General features: G+C 37.2%; 5 protein-coding genes across 8 annotated transcripts in view; 4 read left to right on the top strand and 1 right to left on the bottom strand.

Moving 5' to 3' along the window:
• The first annotated feature begins 6,981 nt into the window (after positions 1–6,981).
• Positions 6,982–10,910, top strand: LOC106298835 (U-box domain-containing protein 35). Its single transcript, XM_013734975.1, has 9 exons — positions 6,982–7,088; positions 7,363–7,600; positions 7,700–7,943; positions 8,036–8,214; positions 8,469–8,890; positions 8,961–9,062; positions 9,127–9,555; positions 9,857–10,615; positions 10,721–10,910. The coding sequence occupies exons 2-9, from the start codon at positions 7,396–7,398 to the stop codon at positions 10,901–10,903; spliced, it is 2,523 nt and encodes an 840-aa protein (XP_013590429.1). The 5' UTR covers positions 6,982–7,088; positions 7,363–7,395; the 3' UTR covers positions 10,904–10,910.
• A 336-nt stretch (positions 10,911–11,246) lies between these two features.
• On the top strand, positions 11,247–12,801 carry LOC106344701 (acid phosphatase 1). Its single transcript, XM_013784022.1, has 3 exons — positions 11,247–11,892; positions 12,114–12,323; positions 12,453–12,801. Exons 1-3 carry the CDS (start codon positions 11,486–11,488, stop codon positions 12,628–12,630), a joined length of 795 nt encoding a protein of 264 aa, XP_013639476.1. The 5' UTR covers positions 11,247–11,485; the 3' UTR covers positions 12,631–12,801.
• Positions 12,802–13,111: 310 nt separating this feature from the next.
• On the bottom strand, positions 13,112–14,350 carry LOC106298955 (oleosin Bn-III). Of its 2 annotated transcripts, XR_001261623.1 has the most exons (3): positions 13,893–14,347; positions 13,329–13,588; positions 13,112–13,191 (listed from the first exon to the last, which is right to left on the bottom strand). XR_001261623.1 is itself a non-coding variant. In XM_013735089.1 (2 exons), exons 1-2 carry the CDS (start codon positions 14,285–14,287, stop codon positions 13,396–13,398), a joined length of 588 nt encoding a protein of 195 aa, XP_013590543.1. In that variant the 5' UTR covers positions 14,288–14,350; the 3' UTR covers positions 13,329–13,395. The 2 variants fall into 2 exon arrangements, 1 of the variants encoding a protein (XP_013590543.1); XM_013735089.1 differs by lacking the exon at positions 13,112–13,191 and having other exon boundaries at positions 13,893–14,350.
• A 300-nt stretch (positions 14,351–14,650) lies between these two features.
• LOC106325971 (peptide methionine sulfoxide reductase) lies at positions 14,651–16,080 on the top strand. Its single transcript, XM_013764050.1, has 2 exons — positions 14,651–15,198; positions 15,566–16,080. The coding sequence occupies exons 1-2, from the start codon at positions 14,680–14,682 to the stop codon at positions 15,815–15,817; spliced, it is 771 nt and encodes a 256-aa protein (XP_013619504.1). The 5' UTR covers positions 14,651–14,679; the 3' UTR covers positions 15,818–16,080.
• Positions 16,081–16,276: 196 nt separating this feature from the next.
• LOC106343374 (metacaspase-2) overlaps positions 16,277–18,479 on the top strand; it is a 3,805-nt gene continuing 1,602 nt past the window's right edge. The window contains exons 1-3 of one of the 3 annotated variants that reach the window (XR_001269961.1): positions 16,277–16,395; positions 16,465–17,078; positions 17,651–17,981. Coding sequence is in view for 2 of the 3 variants with exons in the window: in XM_013782558.1 (XP_013638012.1) it covers positions 16,379–16,395; positions 16,465–17,078; positions 17,651–17,981 (962 nt within the window). In the remaining variant the exon portion in view is untranslated. The remainder of the gene's footprint in view (positions 16,396–16,464; positions 17,079–17,650; positions 17,982–18,479) is intronic. The other 2 variants (XM_013782569.1, XM_013782558.1) reach the window with 2 other exon arrangements.

Below are 18,479 nucleotides of genomic sequence, written 5' to 3'. Positions count from 1 at the left end.
CCCCCCCCCCCCCCCCCCCCAAAAAAAAAAAGCCAATTCCTTCTTGCTTAATCTTACTGTGGATAAGACTTGATCCACAACCTTAAAATTTTAGGTTTGCTGATTTCGGGTTGAAGGACCCTTACTCTCCGGCGGTTTACTGCCTTCTCCATGGCGAGGTCCCACCTTGGCTGCAGCCTTTCTTCGTGGGGAGACATGCGCACTAGCCATCCTCATCTTGGTACTTCCTGCCGTATTGATGGAAGGCTTAAAAAGCCTCTTACGGCTTCCTTGCTTCAATGCCAGATCCCCTGCCCATGTTCCTTTCTCGATGTCAGCTTCTCCAGGCACCACCTCTTCTTCCCCTTGTGTACGAACTTGCTCCTCCTGAGCCCGGGAAGTGTGCTCAGCTTGCTCAACTTCCTCCTCCGAGAGAGTCTGAAACTCCTCTTCTGCCTCCATATCAACACCACACTCCGATAAAGTATCATTAATAGCGTCCATCTCCATTTCAAAATCATCTTCTTGATCGTCATGTTGTTCTACCAATCCTCAAACCAACTGTAGCCCCTTATCCTCATCAGTAGACTCCACAATTACCTCTGTGCCCCCTGCATGCGTCTTGGCCAGCTCCAATTGGAACTCTAGAGAAGGTAACAACGTATCATCCTCTCCAGTGTTCTTGATCTCTCCTTCTTCTCGCGCTTCCTCAGGTGGAATCTTCTGAACTTGATCTGCTCTAGGCTGTCCTGAGGAAGGTCTAATATATGCTTCTTGAGCACCAGTTCCCGCTTCTGGAACACCATTTCTCCCATCTTCTCTACATGCAGATTTGTACCGTGAGCCCTCGCTCTCTCCTTTGTAGTATCCAAGATGATTTGAGGGTCTCCTATGTCCTCTCTCAGCCACCTTAACCCATTTAGAATCTGGTGCTTCAAACATCTTGCCTTTACCCTTGCCTTAGTAAATCCTAGCTCGATCATCGTGCTTTACCCCATCAGACCATCCTCCATTTCCCTCTCTGATCTCCCACTTTCTCTCTGGACTCGTCTTTGAATTCTTCAACTCGAGTGGACATAGCTCCTCCTTGTGGCAGAGACTAGCGCATAACTTGCAGTAACCAAAGAGCTTTTCGTAGCACAATGATATCGCCACTTCTTCACCATCATAAAACTCCCCTCCTTTGAAATCCACAGTAGTTTCGAAACATAGCTCCTTGAAAGCATCAATCACCACCTGTATACGATTATGAATCAGATCCACTGCAACCGTTCTTCCCAGAGCATCTCCAATACTTTCAAACGTAGGCACCGTTCTAAACTCTAGCTGGACCCCAATGATTCTGATCCAGAACATTATCTCTGATGGGAATGATTTGGACTGCTTTGGTTGCCATCTCGCCAAGGAAAGCATCCAATAGTCGAAGTGGAAAGGCTGCTGCTTCAGCACCGCTTGAAGATCCTCCTCCGTCTTGAAGTCAAACTGGAACCTGCCAAATCCCAAATCAATTCCAGTAACCTTTTCCTCCATTTTCCAAATCTTTGGAAGATTTGTGAACAGCGCCTTCATCTCCTGCTCCTCCGGATTCATACACCTTCCAATAAGGGTTTTGGAGTAGGTTTTGATTAACGAAGAATTGTCGAAATGCGCCACCGAGATCTTCAGTCTCTTACGGGTACCTTCACCATTCTTCATGTCCTCGCCGTGGCACAACAACTGACTATGTGTCATGATAACAACAAAGAGAATCGACCTTTGAGCTCTGATAAAAAAGAATGATGCCAATGTAATGAAAATGATACACCGTAGAGACAATCCTATCATTCTGTTATATTGGCCCCAATTTTCCATATCTTTCCGCAAGAAATATTCCCCAATGAACCCATATTGATGTATATTGATACTTTTCAATCTCAAATTCCCAAAATACCATAAACTCCATCCCCGTTGAAACCAAATCTTTGATTGATTCGATCGATCTCCAGAAAAAACAATATGAAAATGAAAAAGGCTTAACCAGAGAAATAACCTTCATAAAACCGCGATTCCGTCTTGATGATGATCGGAATCAGACTCCATTCAAACCAGATCTTGAGTTTCCTTAATCTCCCCAAAATCTCCTTATTGATACCCAAATCAATCCCCAATTGATCCAAAATAAAACCCCATTTCCATCCATCTGGAGTGTAGCCTTGAACATCCGTACCAAACCAATCTTCTACGATAATACTCGGATCCCATCTTCGAGAAATCATTGAAACCCTAGATCGCCGAACTCATCGCCAGGCGGTGTTGTTATTTTTATAATTTAAAACTGAATTTTTTTATAGGAAACTTGTTTAATTATCATCAAATATGTTATATTGACTCCAACCCAAAACATTCTTGAACCCTATTAAACTTAGTCTAACTACAAATCAACAAAAAACTATAATATATCATTCTATAATTTTATAATATATAATTAAAAAAGTAAACCTTTAAAATTAAATAAGCACAATTATTTCTTTAATTAGTTTATATTTTATTTCCTTCCTTTATATATATATATATATATATATATATATATATATAGAATATTAATTTGTGTTTATTGAAATCAAGTTCAATTCAGGAATTTAGATTAAACATTATACCCTTTTGATTTTATTCCTTTATAACTTTAGAATTTATTTTTAATCAAAGTATTAGTAATTTCTTATTTTAAAGAAAAAAAATAATCGGAAAAGCTTATACTACTACATTAAAAATTTCAGTTTTGCGATTCCATCAAAAATAGTACTTTAAATAAACTATATTATAAAACTAATAATATATATATATAATTAAAAATAGCTTAAAAGTTAAATTAATAATAAAATTATTTAATTCAATAATGTAAAGTACACAATGTTAATTAATGTTAACATTTATTTTTATTCATTTTTATTTCTTAACTAAATATAATATGGCACCCGTAAAAATCATTTATAGCCACGTCACCGGCTGTATTTTATAAACTTTGGTTGTTTAGGATACCCCGCTTTTTTTGTCAACTTTAGGATACCCCGCTAGATGGCCGAAACCACACGGACATTTCCGTTTTAACCAAATCGGTTAACAAAATAGACCAAAATAAACTGAAAAATGTTAAAAGTCAAGGCTTTTCATTAAGGTTGCTGATTACTATATTAATAATTACAAGACTAGTATAAATAAATTATATCCAACAATCTTATATAGTAAAACAAAAGTCACAACCTTGATTCATGTGTAATATTTTTAAAAATGGACGGAATTGACTTATTCATAAAAAGTCATGTTACATTTAATATCTAATCTTATAATTTAAATTTTGGGCATACCAGAAAATTTTATTGGGCTATCAATAATTGGATTTAAACAATAGATGATTCATTGGATTTATTGATAGTATAAATTAAATAGATATAATTTAATATTGTAATACTATACCTCCAAATGTTAAATATTTAAATATTTGTCGATGTTAACTTTTAAAATTATAAAGATTTTTTTTTAAATAACAAAAATAATATTATCTAACAATGATTAATATTTACTACCTTAAACCAATGAAAACAAATTTTAAACTATATAGTTTATTTTAAAAATTAAACAAAAACTAAATATTTAATTATTTACTCGATAATCTAAATTTGTGAAATGTTACAATATGTTTGAATATGACAATAAAACAATATTTTACTAATTTTTATATATAGAGTTACAATTTTAATAATAAAATAATAATCTGAAAATATATATATAGAATAAGATATAAATACATGTGAAAATTTGAAACAATCTATTCAATGAAAAAAATATACCGTAAATTTATTATGTTTTAAAAATTGATAGACACATTTATATTATAATATATACCAATTTAGAATTGAAAATAAAATATTTATATAAAAATAAATGAAAACAAAAATCCGTGCAGTAAACTTATTATGTTTTAAAAATTGATAGACACATTTATATTATAATATATACCAATTTAGAATTGAAAATAAAATATTTATATAAAAATAAATGAAAATAAAATCCGCGCGGTTGCGCGGATCGAAATCTAGTGTGTAACTTAAAGTTATATATTAATTGTTTGACCAAAAAAAATAAGTTATATATTAATTAAAAAATTAAACAATACTATGGAAAACAAATATCCAATAAATTGACTAGAATATTCGAACATCTGATTAATACCTAGGGAACTTTTGAATTCATTTCATCATTTGACTATATGCAAGTTATTGTGCCATGACTCATGAGAGCGCAGAGCCGCAGATCACCACCTCGAATATTTATTGTGTTCGTATTAAACAAAATAAAAACAAAAATTGAAGTACTTGTGAAAACCAATCTACCGACGATACATTAGACCATTATTGATGGGATTCTTAGGGATTTCTCAAAATTCTTAATAAATTAAAATAAAAAACGATAAAAACCGTCTTTCAAAGGAGATTTTTTTTTGTCAAAAACCATGATGATTTTTCACCATTTATCATTCTTTTACTAGATTTTATCCTCTATTTTTTTTTGTGTGGAGAAGCTCAGAGTTGAGCATTTGCATTAGCAATTGTAGCGACGAAATGTCGAAATTAATTATTCTTTTTTTTGTTAGGAAAGGTCGACAACTAAAACCACCTCTTGGATAATGGAGAGGGGTGTATATAAGTTCCCGTATTTGATAAATATATGTTTCCTAGGAAGAGGCTTATTTTGTAATCTCTTAGAACTTGCAAAGGGTTCAGATTGCTTGCAAACGTGCACTAAGTTACTAGGTTTTGCAACGCGTAGATATATACAACAAACATATATCTTTATTAAAATATTAGATGAGAGAAATCCTAATGATTCTTTAAGAAGTTAGCATACAAAATATTAATTCTTCAGCTTCATAAGAACGTGTTGGGATTTGTAGCCCCGTGATAGAATGAAAGATATATGAGGCTGAGATAATCATGGGATCATTTGGCTCTATAAATAACTTTGTAAATCTTTTTAGAATCACATAAAGACATTTCCTAGTTATTTTCTCACACTGATTGTATTTTTATATATAAACCAGCGGTTTGTCCTGGCTACGATCGGAATTTTTTATTTTAAGATTTTAATTATTTTTCTATTACAATAGCTAAAAAGAAACTAACAGATTCATATTCATAGCCATTAAAACCTAAAACCATTTTCAGTAGAGGCACTATTTGGTAAATTTTGCATAAACAACTTTCAAACTGAACATTTATAGTCATATTATTTTGTTACAACTGCAGAAAATTTCAGCAAATTTTGTACTACAATACTCACAACATGGAACACTATTAACATATTGTGTTAAAAAAATATAGCTTAAATAAACATGTGATATGCTCATAATTTTACTTGTTTACAAACATTTGAGATTTTGAGGCATGTCTTTTGAATTTATATAGAGGCGAAATAGGTCATTTGGTGTCTAAATTCATCAATTTAGCATTTTAAGTTATAGTTTTCAGTTTCTTTGATATTTGACTAAAGAAAAAAATAAATCAATCTTTTTTTGCGGTATCAAAATGGTCAAACTGAAATGGTCATACTGAAATGGTCATTTGGTCATTGTATATCGTTTCCCGGTAGTACACCAAGACTCCTTGAAAAAAGAAATGTTGCATTTGCCCCTTCATATTCGTTGCATATATGGTCTTCAGCTGCCTTATCATTGCTTCTTCTCGGTTGGGTCCGTTGGGATTACTTTGTATTTACAGGTTTGGTTGGGCCCGACGGACTTCATCTTTTACTTTTACCTTTGTAATATTTGGGTTTGCTATGAAAAAAATCCAAAAAATAAAGATGTGAATTTTAGAAGTGGACGCGTGTTGCAAAAACTTCCAGCCAAAAAGTAGAAAAAAAAATAAAAATTAACTTTATATATAGAAATTTAAGAACTTTTGAGCCGGAGTTTAAAGAGATTCATTAACATTAAGAGTTCAGAACTATAAACTAAAAACTCTAAACAACTTATAAACATTTTGCAAAACTACAAAGTAAAATAGTTTTAGAGCAACTTTATCGAGGATCTCATAAAAAGTTTTCAAAAATTTGATGTAATATAAATATTATATGAATATCTTAAAATTATAGAAAACCCAACCCAAAATTTTTTATAGAAAATCTTTTTGGTTGATTTTGAGATATTTATGTTTAATATTAATATTTATATACGTATACTTTAATTTGATTGAAAACCTTATTTTGAGATATCTTCAGTGGAGATGTTCTTATCAACGAAACTGGAATTTTTTGTTGTTGTCTTTCACTAGATTTACTTGTTTCCAAAGTCCAAATCAAGAAGATGGATTTTATAACTTCGATAAAGACATTTGTTCACAGCACATGCAATGATGCAAAGATTATAAAATCTTGTTGCAGTAAAACAAACGACCAGTTAAATAAAAGTTGACAATTGAACATATAGTTACATACTCCTATTTATTTATTTTGGTACCACTATGGCCGCACCACGGTGCCACAGTAAACACAGTTCCTTATTTTTCTACCTAAGTTATAAAAATATTAACACTCAAAATCGTAAATCTAAAATCTTATTAAATGATTGATAATATAGTTGACAAATAGACGTGACGAGGAAAGCATAGGTCATGCCTGCAACTAAGAGCAAACATAAGCTTTTTATAATAGCGTTGAGAAATGTAATAATTAATTAATACTATCATCGAATAAATAGGAGTTAGGAGATAAACATGATTAAAATAATAACAATAGAGAATACTTCATTCTTTCATTACACACTCCCTTCTGTCACTATGATAATTCTGTCGAGAACCAAAAGAGTATATACCAGGAGTGATCCTTTGAAGATATAATAACATGAGCAAGTTGTCTCATTTTCTTATTTTTTTTTGTAATAATTGTTTTGATATCTTCATAAGATTCTGTGATTATAAGAAGCCATTGATTGTATCTGAGATTAGCAGCACGAACGTGGGTCTTCTTCTTCTTCGGCTGCTCTTTCTGTCATTAAATGCTTTCTGAAATGGAAGCATAACGTTCCTCTTCTCTCCTGTTCTGTCTTGGGTTTGACTTAAGTCTCTTCCTACCAGGTAGATTCAAATTCTTACACTTTAGTTACTATTAAGGGTTCGAATCTATTACCCTGAAGATCGACTTGGTTAATAGCATTGTGCTAAGAAAAAATATTTTAGGCCTCCAAGTTTATAACGAAATTTTTTTAGTTGAAATCTTTAAAAAATTGCCTATAGCCCCTTAAATCTCAGGGCTGGCCATGTCTATTTGTTTCTTGTTTTGTCTCTACTTTTAGGAAGTTCTCTTTTAAAGACATTGTTTTGCTGTGTCTGAAATGGTTTGAGTGTGTAGGGTAAAAGCAAAACGAAGAAAAAAAGAAAGACTATGATTAGATCACCGGACACTCTTGCCCTTCCTCCTCCTCCTCCAACTTTTCCTCCTCCATCTCATACCATCTTCGTGGCTCTTAGTGAGAGCAGGAAAAACAAAAATGTTGTTACATGGGCGCTTGAAAAATTTGCTCCTGAAGCCAATGTTGGCTTCAAGCTACTTCACATCCATCCAAGGATTACTTCTGTACCTACACCAAGTAACGCTCCAACTAAGACTCATGTTTCTGTTTATTTGTGAACCTTAAGACTATTGTAACTGACAAACTTCTGATGTTCCTTTGCTGCTTCTTCTCAAGTGGGAAATACAATCCCTATATCCGAGGTACGAGATGATGTAGTAGCTGCATATAGACAGGAAGTGCTGTGGCAGGCTGAAGATGTTCTTAAACCTTATAAGAAAATGTTCGAGCGGAGAAAGGTTGCAGTAGAAGTTCATGTGATCGAGTCAGATACTGTGGCAGCCGCTATAGCTGAAGTGGTTACTCGGAATTCAATAGAGAGACTTGTCATTGGAGGCTCATCCCGTAGCTTTTTTTCAAGGTACACTACACTTGCACACCAATGAGCTTGCTACCTTTGAACCTTTTATGGTTTTGGTTTCTTGACCAATGAATCTGCTCTGAAAATTGCAGGAGAGCTGATATGTGCTCGGCGATTTCAGCTTTGGTGCCGAACTTTTGTACAGTCTATGTTGTTTCAAAAGGAAAATTGTCATGCGTCCGACCATCAGACTCAGACGGCAATGCAACTATAAGAGATGATGGTAGTGAAAGAACTGATTCCTCCAGTGGTTCTTCTGGTCCCAACTCAGGTACATGACTCATCAATGTATTTTTCACGGTTCTAAAAATCGGTTTAGGCCCCGCCTAGTTGATAAAGGAAACGATTTTATAAAAAATGGATCTAAGCGTTCAAACAAATCGGTCTAGACGCCTCCCTAAACAGTAATCTTTCTGTAAAATGCTTAATCACCGTCTAGTGATTTCTTGAACATTGGTATTTTGTATGAATATGCTACCATAAATAGTGGGTAGGTCTAACTTTTATACCTCATTTCTCTTCTAGAATCAACAGATGGAGTTTCAAGCGCACTTGACTCTCAATCTCAATCTCGTGCTCTATCCCTTCCGGTCAGGAGATTTCAACATGTCCAGGCAATTGGCAGACAAGCATCAGTTCCGATGGACACGAGTTCCGTTGGCTCGGATGACACCAGGTGCATGTCTATGGATGCAGAGGAAGCTAAAGATGTTTCTAGTATCAATAGAAGCAGCACTGATACTACATCACGTTGGACTCCACGTCTTAGAGATTATGAGGAGAGAAAAGACGCTATGAGTTCTTCATCTAGCAACCGTGAATATGGGAATGCCGGTGGTAAGTTTAGTTGGACAGGCATGGTGATTGATACCACCCACTCTCGGGCTTCTCAACAAGCTTCCAACATGTCTGATAATCTAACTGAACATTCTTATACAGATAACCAGGTATGCTAAAATGTAGTTTTAAAATGCATTTTCTTGTAAATGGAATAATAATGCAAGGTTGTTTGTTTAGGTAAACCTAAGCTTTGAGGTTGAGAAGTTGAGAGCTGAGCTTAGACATGTTCAAGAAATGTATACTGCTGCTCAAACCGAAACCTTTGATGCTTCTCGAAAGGTAAATATAACTTGGCAATGAACCTATTAGTTTGTTTTCTCAATGCATCTTGACAACGTTTCAGCTTGGTGAGCTTAACCAACGTCGGTTAGAAGAAGCCATAAAGCTTGAAGAGCTAAAGCTAAAGGAGTATGAAGCTCGAGAATTAGCAGAAAAGGAGAAGCAGAACTTTGAAAAGGCGAAGAGAGATGCAGAGAGCATGAGAGAAAGAGCAGAGAGAGAGATTGCTCAGAGAAGAGAAGCTGAGAGGAAAGCTGCTCGTGATGCTAAAGAGAAAGAGAAGCTTGAAGACACTCTTGGCTCTCCGCGGCTGCAATATCAGCACTTCACTTGGGAAGAGATTGTAGCTGCCACTTCATCGTTCTCAGAAGAGTTGAAGATTGGAATGGGAGCTTATGGATCTGTTTACAAGTGTAATATGCATCATACAACCGCAGCTGTCAAAGTTCTGCACTCCGCTGAAAATGGTCTCTCCAAACAGTTCCAACAAGAGGTATGGAACTAGACTTGAACACTTAATTTTTTATTAATCTATCAGTATCCCGGGCCTATCGAAGATCTGGACTAATCATCCAAGAGAAGATGTAGCTCACGGATAGACCCTCTCCGGGAGTATTCTAATGAAGCCCAAAGAATGGCCTTATATCCGCGTGGCTATTTAGTGTTGTGGGGTTATTTTGAATCCAGATCGCTTAACTCACCGGAATTCGCCTATATATGTGGTTAACTACGCTTGAAATTTTGGTTCGGTTTCAGAACTTCTCTTTTTTTAAGAAGCTCATTTTACTTTGCAGCTTGAAATCTTGAGTAAGATTCGGCACCCTCACTTGGTGCTCCTTCTAGGAGCATGCCCTGAGCAAGGAGCTTTAGTTTATGAGTACATGGAAAACGGTAGCTTGGATGACAGACTATTCCAAGTCAACAACAGTCCACCACTCCCGTGGTTTGAGCGGGTTAGGATCGCATGGGAAGTAGCTGCAGCTCTTGTCTTCCTCCACAAATCGAAACCTAAACCGATCATTCACCGTGATCTAAAACCGGCAAACATCTTACTTGATCACAACTTTGTCAGCAAAGTCGGAGACGTTGGACTCTCAACCATGGTTCAAGTCGACCCTTTATCAACTAAGTTCACTATATACAAACAAACAAGCCCTGTGGGAACGTTAAGTTATATGGATCCAGAGTATCAACGCACAGGAATGATATCATCTAAATCAGATGTGTATTCATTTGGAATGATAGTTCTTCAGCTCCTCACAGCCAAACCACCTATGGCATTGACACACTTAGTTGAGAGTTCAATGGATAGTAACGATGAGTTTCTCAAGATCTTGGATCAGAAAGCAGGTAACTGGCCAGTTGAAGAAACTAGAGAATTGACTTCATTGGCTCTGTGTTGCACAGAGCTGCGTGGGAAAGATAGGCCTGACTTAAGAGATCAGATTCTTCCGGCCCTCGAGAGTCTGAAGAAAGTAGCTGAGAAGGCAAGGAATTCAATTTCCAGTGTGCCTACTCAGCCTCCATTTCATTTCCTCTGCCCCTTACTTAAGGTAACTCTTATATAAACCTTGTTCTTTATGTCATTGACTACTTGCAAGTCAAGTAAGTGGTTAGATGAGAATACTAAAATGTGAGAGCTTGTTTATTCAATGCAGGACGTGATGAACGAGCCATGCGTTGCGGCTGATGGATACACATATGACCGTCTAGCGATAGAGGAATGGTTTGAGGAGCACAACACATCGCCGATGACTGATTCACCGTTACTTAGCAAGAACCTTCTGCCCAACTATACTCTTTACACAGCCATCATGGAGTGGAGGTCTAGACTAAAGTAAAACCAAAACTGTGTAGCGTTTTTTGGGTGTATAAACGGCAAGACGTTCCACTGTGTATTCTTCTTGTTCCGTTCTTTCGAAGCGAACTTTTGTTTTGTGATTCTAAAGATAAACCGAACTTATAATTAATTGTCACAGGTTAAAAACCGAAACCACACGCCTTAATTTATTTTTGTTATCTATATTTATTTATGGCCATTACAGAGAACAAAGGATCTTGTCGTCTTCATTACCCAAAAAGAAACAGTAGCTTTCTGTCTCAGATTCCTCCTCCATTGGCAAAAAAAAAAAAAAAAAAAAAAAAAAAAAAAAAAAAAAAAAAAAAAAAAAAAAAAAAAAAAAAAAAAAAAAAAAACAGGACTTGAGGGAAAAGTTTGCTGTTTCTAGGGTTTCTTTATTCCATTCTATCTTCTTGATTGGGAAAATGAAACTCTTCTTCTCTCCATTTTTCTTCTGATTTCGCTTTATGTCCTGATTCTTTTCACCGTCGTATAACATTCAATCCGTGAACTTTATCAGATTTTTGAATATTCTCGTTACCCAATTGATCAAATTCACATCTTTTTTTTCCGGCATTACACGATGCGGATGCTTGTGAGTCTCCTTGTCTTGTCCTTGTTCCCTCTCGCGTTTTCAAACGAAAACGCCACCTCGTACATCCTTCCGCGACCGTTGATCTTCGAGACCCACAAGCTCAAGAGCGCAATCGACGACGATAACGTCAATGTGAATTGCACGAGCTGGAGATTCGCGGCGGAGACGAACAATCTCGCGCCGTGGAAGACGATTCCGGCGGAATGCGCCGGTTACGTGAAAGACTACCTGATGGGTAGAGGCTACGTCGTCGATTTGGAGAGAGTCTCGGAAGAGGCTAACGTGTACGCGAGCAGCTTTGGGTTTAGCGGTGACGATGGGAAGGATACTTGGATCTTCGATATTGACGAGACTCTCTTGTCGAATCTTCCGTATTATTTGGAACACGGTTGCGGGTAAATGTTTTGTCTGAAAGCTTCTTCCTTTACATTATTCTCTTTAAAAAAATGTTTCTTTTTGGGATAATGTTTGACCTTTATTGTGTTATTGGATTTGAGATAAGTTTCGTGTGTTTGTTTGTCTGGAAACTTTACGACAGGATCTTTGGTGTAATCTTAAAAGTGTTTCGAATGTGAATGTGAATGTGAATGTGTGTCTGTTTTGGGATTTGTTGCAGGTTGGAAGTTTTTGATCATACAAAGTTTGATAAGTGGGTGGAGAAAGGAGCTGCACCTGCAATAGCACCAAGCTTGAAGCTTTATGAGAAGGTTAAAGATTTGGGGTACAAAGTCATCCTGCTTACAGGGCGAAGAGAGAACCACAGGGTTATCACTATCGAGAACCTGATCAATGCCGGTTTCAATAATTGGGACGAGCTTATTCTGAGGTATTGCATACTAAATTTTCGGCTTTCTTGTGTCAATTTATTTTCCTCCAATACAATGTTGCTCTGGTCATTATTGTTAATATTGGATTTGGATGCTTAACGCTTTTATTTGGTGATGTATGCAACCAGGTCGTTGGATGATGACCACAAAACGGCGACCATATTCAAGTCAGAGAAGAGGGATGAGATGGTGAAAGAAGGGTATAGGATCAGAGGCAATTCAGGTGATCAGTGGAGTGATTTGTTGGGTTCTGCCATGTCTCAACGCTCTTTCAAACTCCCAAATCCCATGTATTACATTCCCTGAACACAAACTCTTACTCGATAAGGCAATTCAGGTGGCCTACTGTTTTTGAAGTTTGGGTTGCCATTGTAATTCCTTGCTATATATACATATGTACCAATGACTGCATCAGTTCTATGTTAAGAGCTTAATGCCAACAAAAATATAGACACGATATGTTCAATCCAACGACCATATTAGAGATCTTCGCATCTGATCTTACATACAGTGCTCATTACGAGCTGTCCAATTCAGCTCGGATGCTAGTTCTACTAGACCAGGATCTATGAAAGTTCATTTATTCAACATACTAAAGATGAACCATGCAGTCTTTTTATCCGAAACAGAGAAAAAAGGAAAGACTAAACATTTCCCTAGACGATACCACTTTAAAAGGGAAAGAAGTACAACATATACATAAGGTTTACAAGATTACAATAAAAGAGATGAACAAAACAAAACATGATACCATTTTACAATAGAAACACACATACAAACATTAACAAAAAAACCAAAAAAAAAAAAAAAAAGACTTTGATATCATCTTCCCCCTTTTATTATAAACATTGATCAAATTCTAAACACCTTATTGCTCATAAACTGGACTCCCGACATCAGCCTTATTGGACTATGAAAATAGTTATGCCGTAATTTAGGTAGTGTGCTGGGTTCCACGGGTGCGGTCACGCTTTTATTATAAACATTGATCAAATTCTAAACACCTTATTGCTCATAAACTGGACTCCCGACATCAGCCTTATTGGACTATGAAAATAGTTATGCCGTAATTTAGGTAGTGTGCTGGGTTCCACGGGTGCGGTCACGGTCGTGTTCCCCACCTGTGTGCTGTTGTCCATAGCCACCTGTGTGCTGTTGTCCATAGTACTGAGCTCTATCCTTCAAATCCTGAGCTTTGCTTCCCAGCTTCATCCTTGCACTGTCCAGTTTATCTGACCCTTGTGGGTGCTCTCCCGTTGCATACCTATTCATCACAATTCACACACGTGCATGCATCATATACTACACGTACGTATCAAGCTAGGTAAGTCAAGTCTTGTGTTTAGCTAGCCAAAATGATGATGTAAAACGGCATTTTAATGTAATACCTAAAAATCCACTGGTCGGTTATGTATAATTTTATGGTTTGTACTTTTTTTCCCTCACAAGGCATGTCGCTATGTTCAACCATTATGTTTTATTTAATAAATTACTTGCTAAAACATTTTGTATCATGTATATTGAAATATATTGTACAAATTGAAATATATGTTAAAATGTCTACTTACTTATAGATCCAAGAGAAGACGGTTATAGCTGCAATGCCAAAGCCACCGGAGGAGAGAAAGCCGGTGATGAGCATTGCCACGGTGATAAGAGCGGGGACAAGGATTGGGCTGAAGATAACAAGCAGAGGAGTGGCAACAGTCAAAGCAATGACAGTACCGACAAGGGTGAGACTGGAGAGGACAAGGAGGGACCCACCGGCCGTGACTGCGGTAACAGCCTTAGCAATCTGTCTAGACTTGGAGTAGTCTCGACCATACATGTTGTACTGGTCTCGGTCTCGGCCCATCATAGAGTACTGGTCACGGTCTCGACCGATCATAGAATACTGGTCTCGGTCTCGGGGATACTGATCTCGACTTGTGATATCGTGATGGGTTCTAGCTGTATCCGTCATTTTGCTTCTTGTGAATTGAGAGAGATCGAAGAGAAAAGGATGTGTATATATTTTCCGAATAGCTATGACAATGAGTGTTGAATTGATTAGAGATATATGAAGAGAAGGAAAGAGAGTCAGGTGTCAATGGCGTCGTCATGCATTCTACGCCACGTGTTAATGGCTTCACCATGCAGCCATTGAGGTGTAAACGACAGGGGTTTACTTGAGGACACGTTTGTTTTGTTCCAATGGCGTTGGCATTTGAAACCGAATGTTAACACTCACACACGGCCCATTTATCTTGTCTTGTTTAAATGGGTTTAGGCCCAGTGGGCTTTTAATATAATAAATATCCGACTCTTAACGGTTTCTTATTTCTCCACGTCACTCTTTCTCCCGTCCCTTCGATAATGCTATCTATCGTCGCCTCTCCTCCGGTAATCTCCGCCGTGTCTCTCTCTAAACCTCTCCAGTCTCTCGCCAAAGCTGCACTCTCTCTATCCAAAAGAGCCAAACCCACTTCCCCTTTCCCCAAAACCGCTCGATCCATCTCCGTCTATAAATCTCCGATGAACAACCTATTCACCAGGCTCGGATTCGGGTCTCGTCCCCAACCCGACCCGGCTTCCTCCGCAATCGCACAAGGACCCGACGACGATGTTCCTTCGCCTGGTCAGCAATTCGCGCAATTCGGCGCCGGTTGCTTCTGGGGAGCGGAATTGGCTTACCAGAGGGTTCCAGGCGTGACGAAGACGGAGGTTGGGTATAGCCATGGATTCGTCGACAATCCTACTTACGAGGATGTCTGTTCGGAGACGACGGGGCATAACGAGATTGTTCGGGTTCAGTACGATCCGAAAGAGGTCAGCTTTGAGAGCTTGCTCGATGTTTTCTGGAAACGTCATGATCCGACAACGTTGAATCGCCAGGTGATTGCTTTATCCCGAAAGTTCTAGACTTTCGATAAGCCCACATGTTGATTTGGTTCTAGATTCATAAGACAATAAGCTCTGTTGTTTTGCTGTTTGGTTTTTATTATATTTTGATTTGGTATTGTTGGCATGTTTTTGCTCTGTGAAGACTTGTTATGTCAGAACATGTTCTTTGTCTTCTCGGTTTTGCTATAGAGTCTGCTCTTTATCCTGATAATGAGTTATTTTTAAAAAAAAATCCTGATAATGTTATTAATATACCGATATAAATTTTGAGAACGAGTCTGGTGTTGTTGTTGCGGTTCTTTACATACCATTCTGACTTTTTTGTGTGTGATTTTAACTTTTTTTTTTGATTGAGTAGGGGAATGATGTGGGGACGAGGTACAGATCAGGCATATACTTCTACACAGACGAGCAAGAGAAGTTAGCTCGTGAAGCAATGGAGAAACAGCAGAAGATCTTGAACAGGAAGATTGTGACTGAGATACTTCCTGCCACGAAATTCTACAGAGCGGAAAACTACCACCAGCAGTACCTGGCAAAAGGTGGTCGCATGGGTCTCAGTCAATCTGCTGAGAAAGGTTGCAACGATCCAATCCGATGCTATGGCTAAGTAACTAGTCAGGTTCTGGAGAAGATAAAAAGTGAGTTATCTCATGAGAATACAATAATATTCTGTAGATCACATGTTGTGTCTTGTCTTGTTCATGTGGTATTTATAAATTTATAGTGATGATGCATCATATGGAGTGTAATTTACGTCACTGCCACGACAGTCTCGTGAATTTCAGTCTGTAATATTCAGTTTTACCATAATAATTGTTTGTTATCTTATATTCAAAAATGTAATGGTCTCCAAGAATCTTGTTATATTTATATACATGGTTTAATAAAAATTTAGGTGGAACGAGTATATATGACTCGGAAAATTTTGAATAGTTTAGGAATGTTATTTTAAAGGAAATAAAGATTATTCAAGGTTGATGAGCGCATGTTTTGTGTTTTATAGTCAATGAAAACATATTAATTTCCCAACTTGCCAAATTAATTTGTGCTAGTAAGTATTGTTTGGATAAGTTGACTTGGGGTGCATGATTGTTTTGGCAAGCTCGACGACTCAATAAGCCTAAAGTCGTCTCTTCTTCCTCAGCCAATTTTGCATCATCTTCTTCTAATGCGTCCTTGTAACTTGTAAGACCACCACCATTGATCATTGACGATTAGCCACCTCTTCAGAAATATCTAATCTGCAACTTTTAGGAATATTTTACGGTGGAAACTAATGTTGTTGCTGGTGGACTGCTCTAGCTGCCGTACGCCGCTTCACCTCCCTCCCGGAGCCACCAGGATTCGCTGCTCTATTTGCCACGCCTTCACTCTCGTCGCTCCTGAGCCCCACCACCAATCTCACGCTCCGGCGAGCCCCCTTCCTTTCTCCAACTCATTTACTTTTCCACCACCATCTTCTTCCCTATACCCACCGGTGCCGTCTCCGTCCGTCTACCCGCCGCCAACCTTAAGTCACTCATTATCGGCACCATCTGCTTTTAGTCACGTGCCATCGGCACCGTCTCCGTTTAATCACGCACTACCAGCACCATCTCCGTTCACTCATTTGCCGCCAGCACAGTCTCATTTCAGTCACGTGCCTTCGTCTTCTTTCAATCACGCGCATTTGGCACCGTCTCCGTTCAATCACGCGCCGCCGGGTCCTCCACCGCCGGTACATGGAGAGAAGCGAGCGGTGATCGTCGGGGTGTCTTATAAGGATACAGAGAACGAGTTGAAAGGGTGCATCAATGACGCTAAATGCATGAAGTTCATGTTGATGAAGCGTTTCAAGTTCCCTGAGTCTTGCATCCTTATGCTCACCGGTATTATTACTATATTTCCTCTACATCTTTCATGTTTTCTTTATATGACCACTTCTGGTGGCTAATCTCATTATCATCGAAGGCTAATTATAGTCATATTTTTTTATTTACTTCATTCTATTTGGTATAAAACACTTGGTTCTGAATCTATTGATTTAAAACTTCAAAATCTTTGGAAGCTAGTTCATGGTATAATTTGATTTGGTGCGTTCTGATTTAGTTTTCAAATCAAACTATAAATACTATTTACTTTCACTATATTGTTTTACTAATGAGCTTTTGGAGTAACTAAAATGATTTATATGGTTAGATAAGGTTTAACTAGCTATAGGTCATGAAGGGCATATGATTGTTCAAATCAGTTTATAGTTCAGAATATTCTGTTTGAAACATATGTAAAGAGGTGCACTAAGAAGAAACATTTGTAAAGACGTATATATCATATGTCATAAAGTCCGAGTCAAATTTTTGATATATCAAAAAAATACTTTTTTCTGTGGGAGTAAAATCAAAACCACACAGAAAACTCTAATTTGAGTAAAAATAATGTTGAAAGTGATAATGTGTTGTAGAAGAAGAAGCGGATCCATTAAGATGGCCAACGAGGAACAATATAACAATGGCAATGCATTGGCTGGTTTTAAGCTGCAAACCAGGAGATTCACTAGTCTTCCACTTCTCCGGTCATGGAAACAACCAAACGGACCTCAACGGAGACGAGGTGGATGGCTTCGATGAGACCCTTCTTCCTGTTGACCACGCAACCTCAGGTGTCATTGTAGACGACGAGATCAATGCTACAATCGTACGTCCTCTCCCTTATGGAGTCAAGCTTCATGCCATCATTGACGCTTGTCATAGTGGCACCGTCATGGACTTGCCCTACCTTTGTAGAATGGAGAGGTACGGTTACTCATAATCTTGTTAATTGAAGGCTCAAACACGAAAGTAAAAAAATGAACTACTACCTTTTTCTCATTTCGTGGTTGCGTTTCATATTTACAAAACAGAATGATAAAACGTTAGAGGTAAAACAAACACTATCCCCTATATATTATTTGTGAAACATTACAACCTTTTTTTTCGTAGCCACATGTCATCACTATGATGATTCTTAGAATTATTAGAGAAATAGATTGGTTCATCTAAATTCATTATTAATGTCATTTATTATTTCCTCAAATAAAGATTACGGAATTGCCTAATGTGGGTAAAGTATATATGACAATTAATGATTTTGAATAATAAAGATCTGATAAAAAAATGTATCTTCTATCAAATTTGTTTAATTTAAAACTATTAAAATAATTTTAAAAAAAAACACAATAACCATATTATAAAAATTTAGATTTTTCTGTATATTTTATATTTTGAATTTTAAAAAATGACTATAAATTACTA

This window comes from Brassica oleracea, chromosome C1, assembly GCF_000695525.1.
Source record: "Brassica oleracea var. oleracea cultivar TO1000 chromosome C1, BOL, whole genome shotgun sequence".
NCBI lineage: Eukaryota > Viridiplantae > Streptophyta > Magnoliopsida > Brassicales > Brassicaceae > Brassica > Brassica oleracea.
Note: the sequence above shows the minus strand (reverse complement) of the source record. Positions and strands in the feature narration are given on the sequence as shown.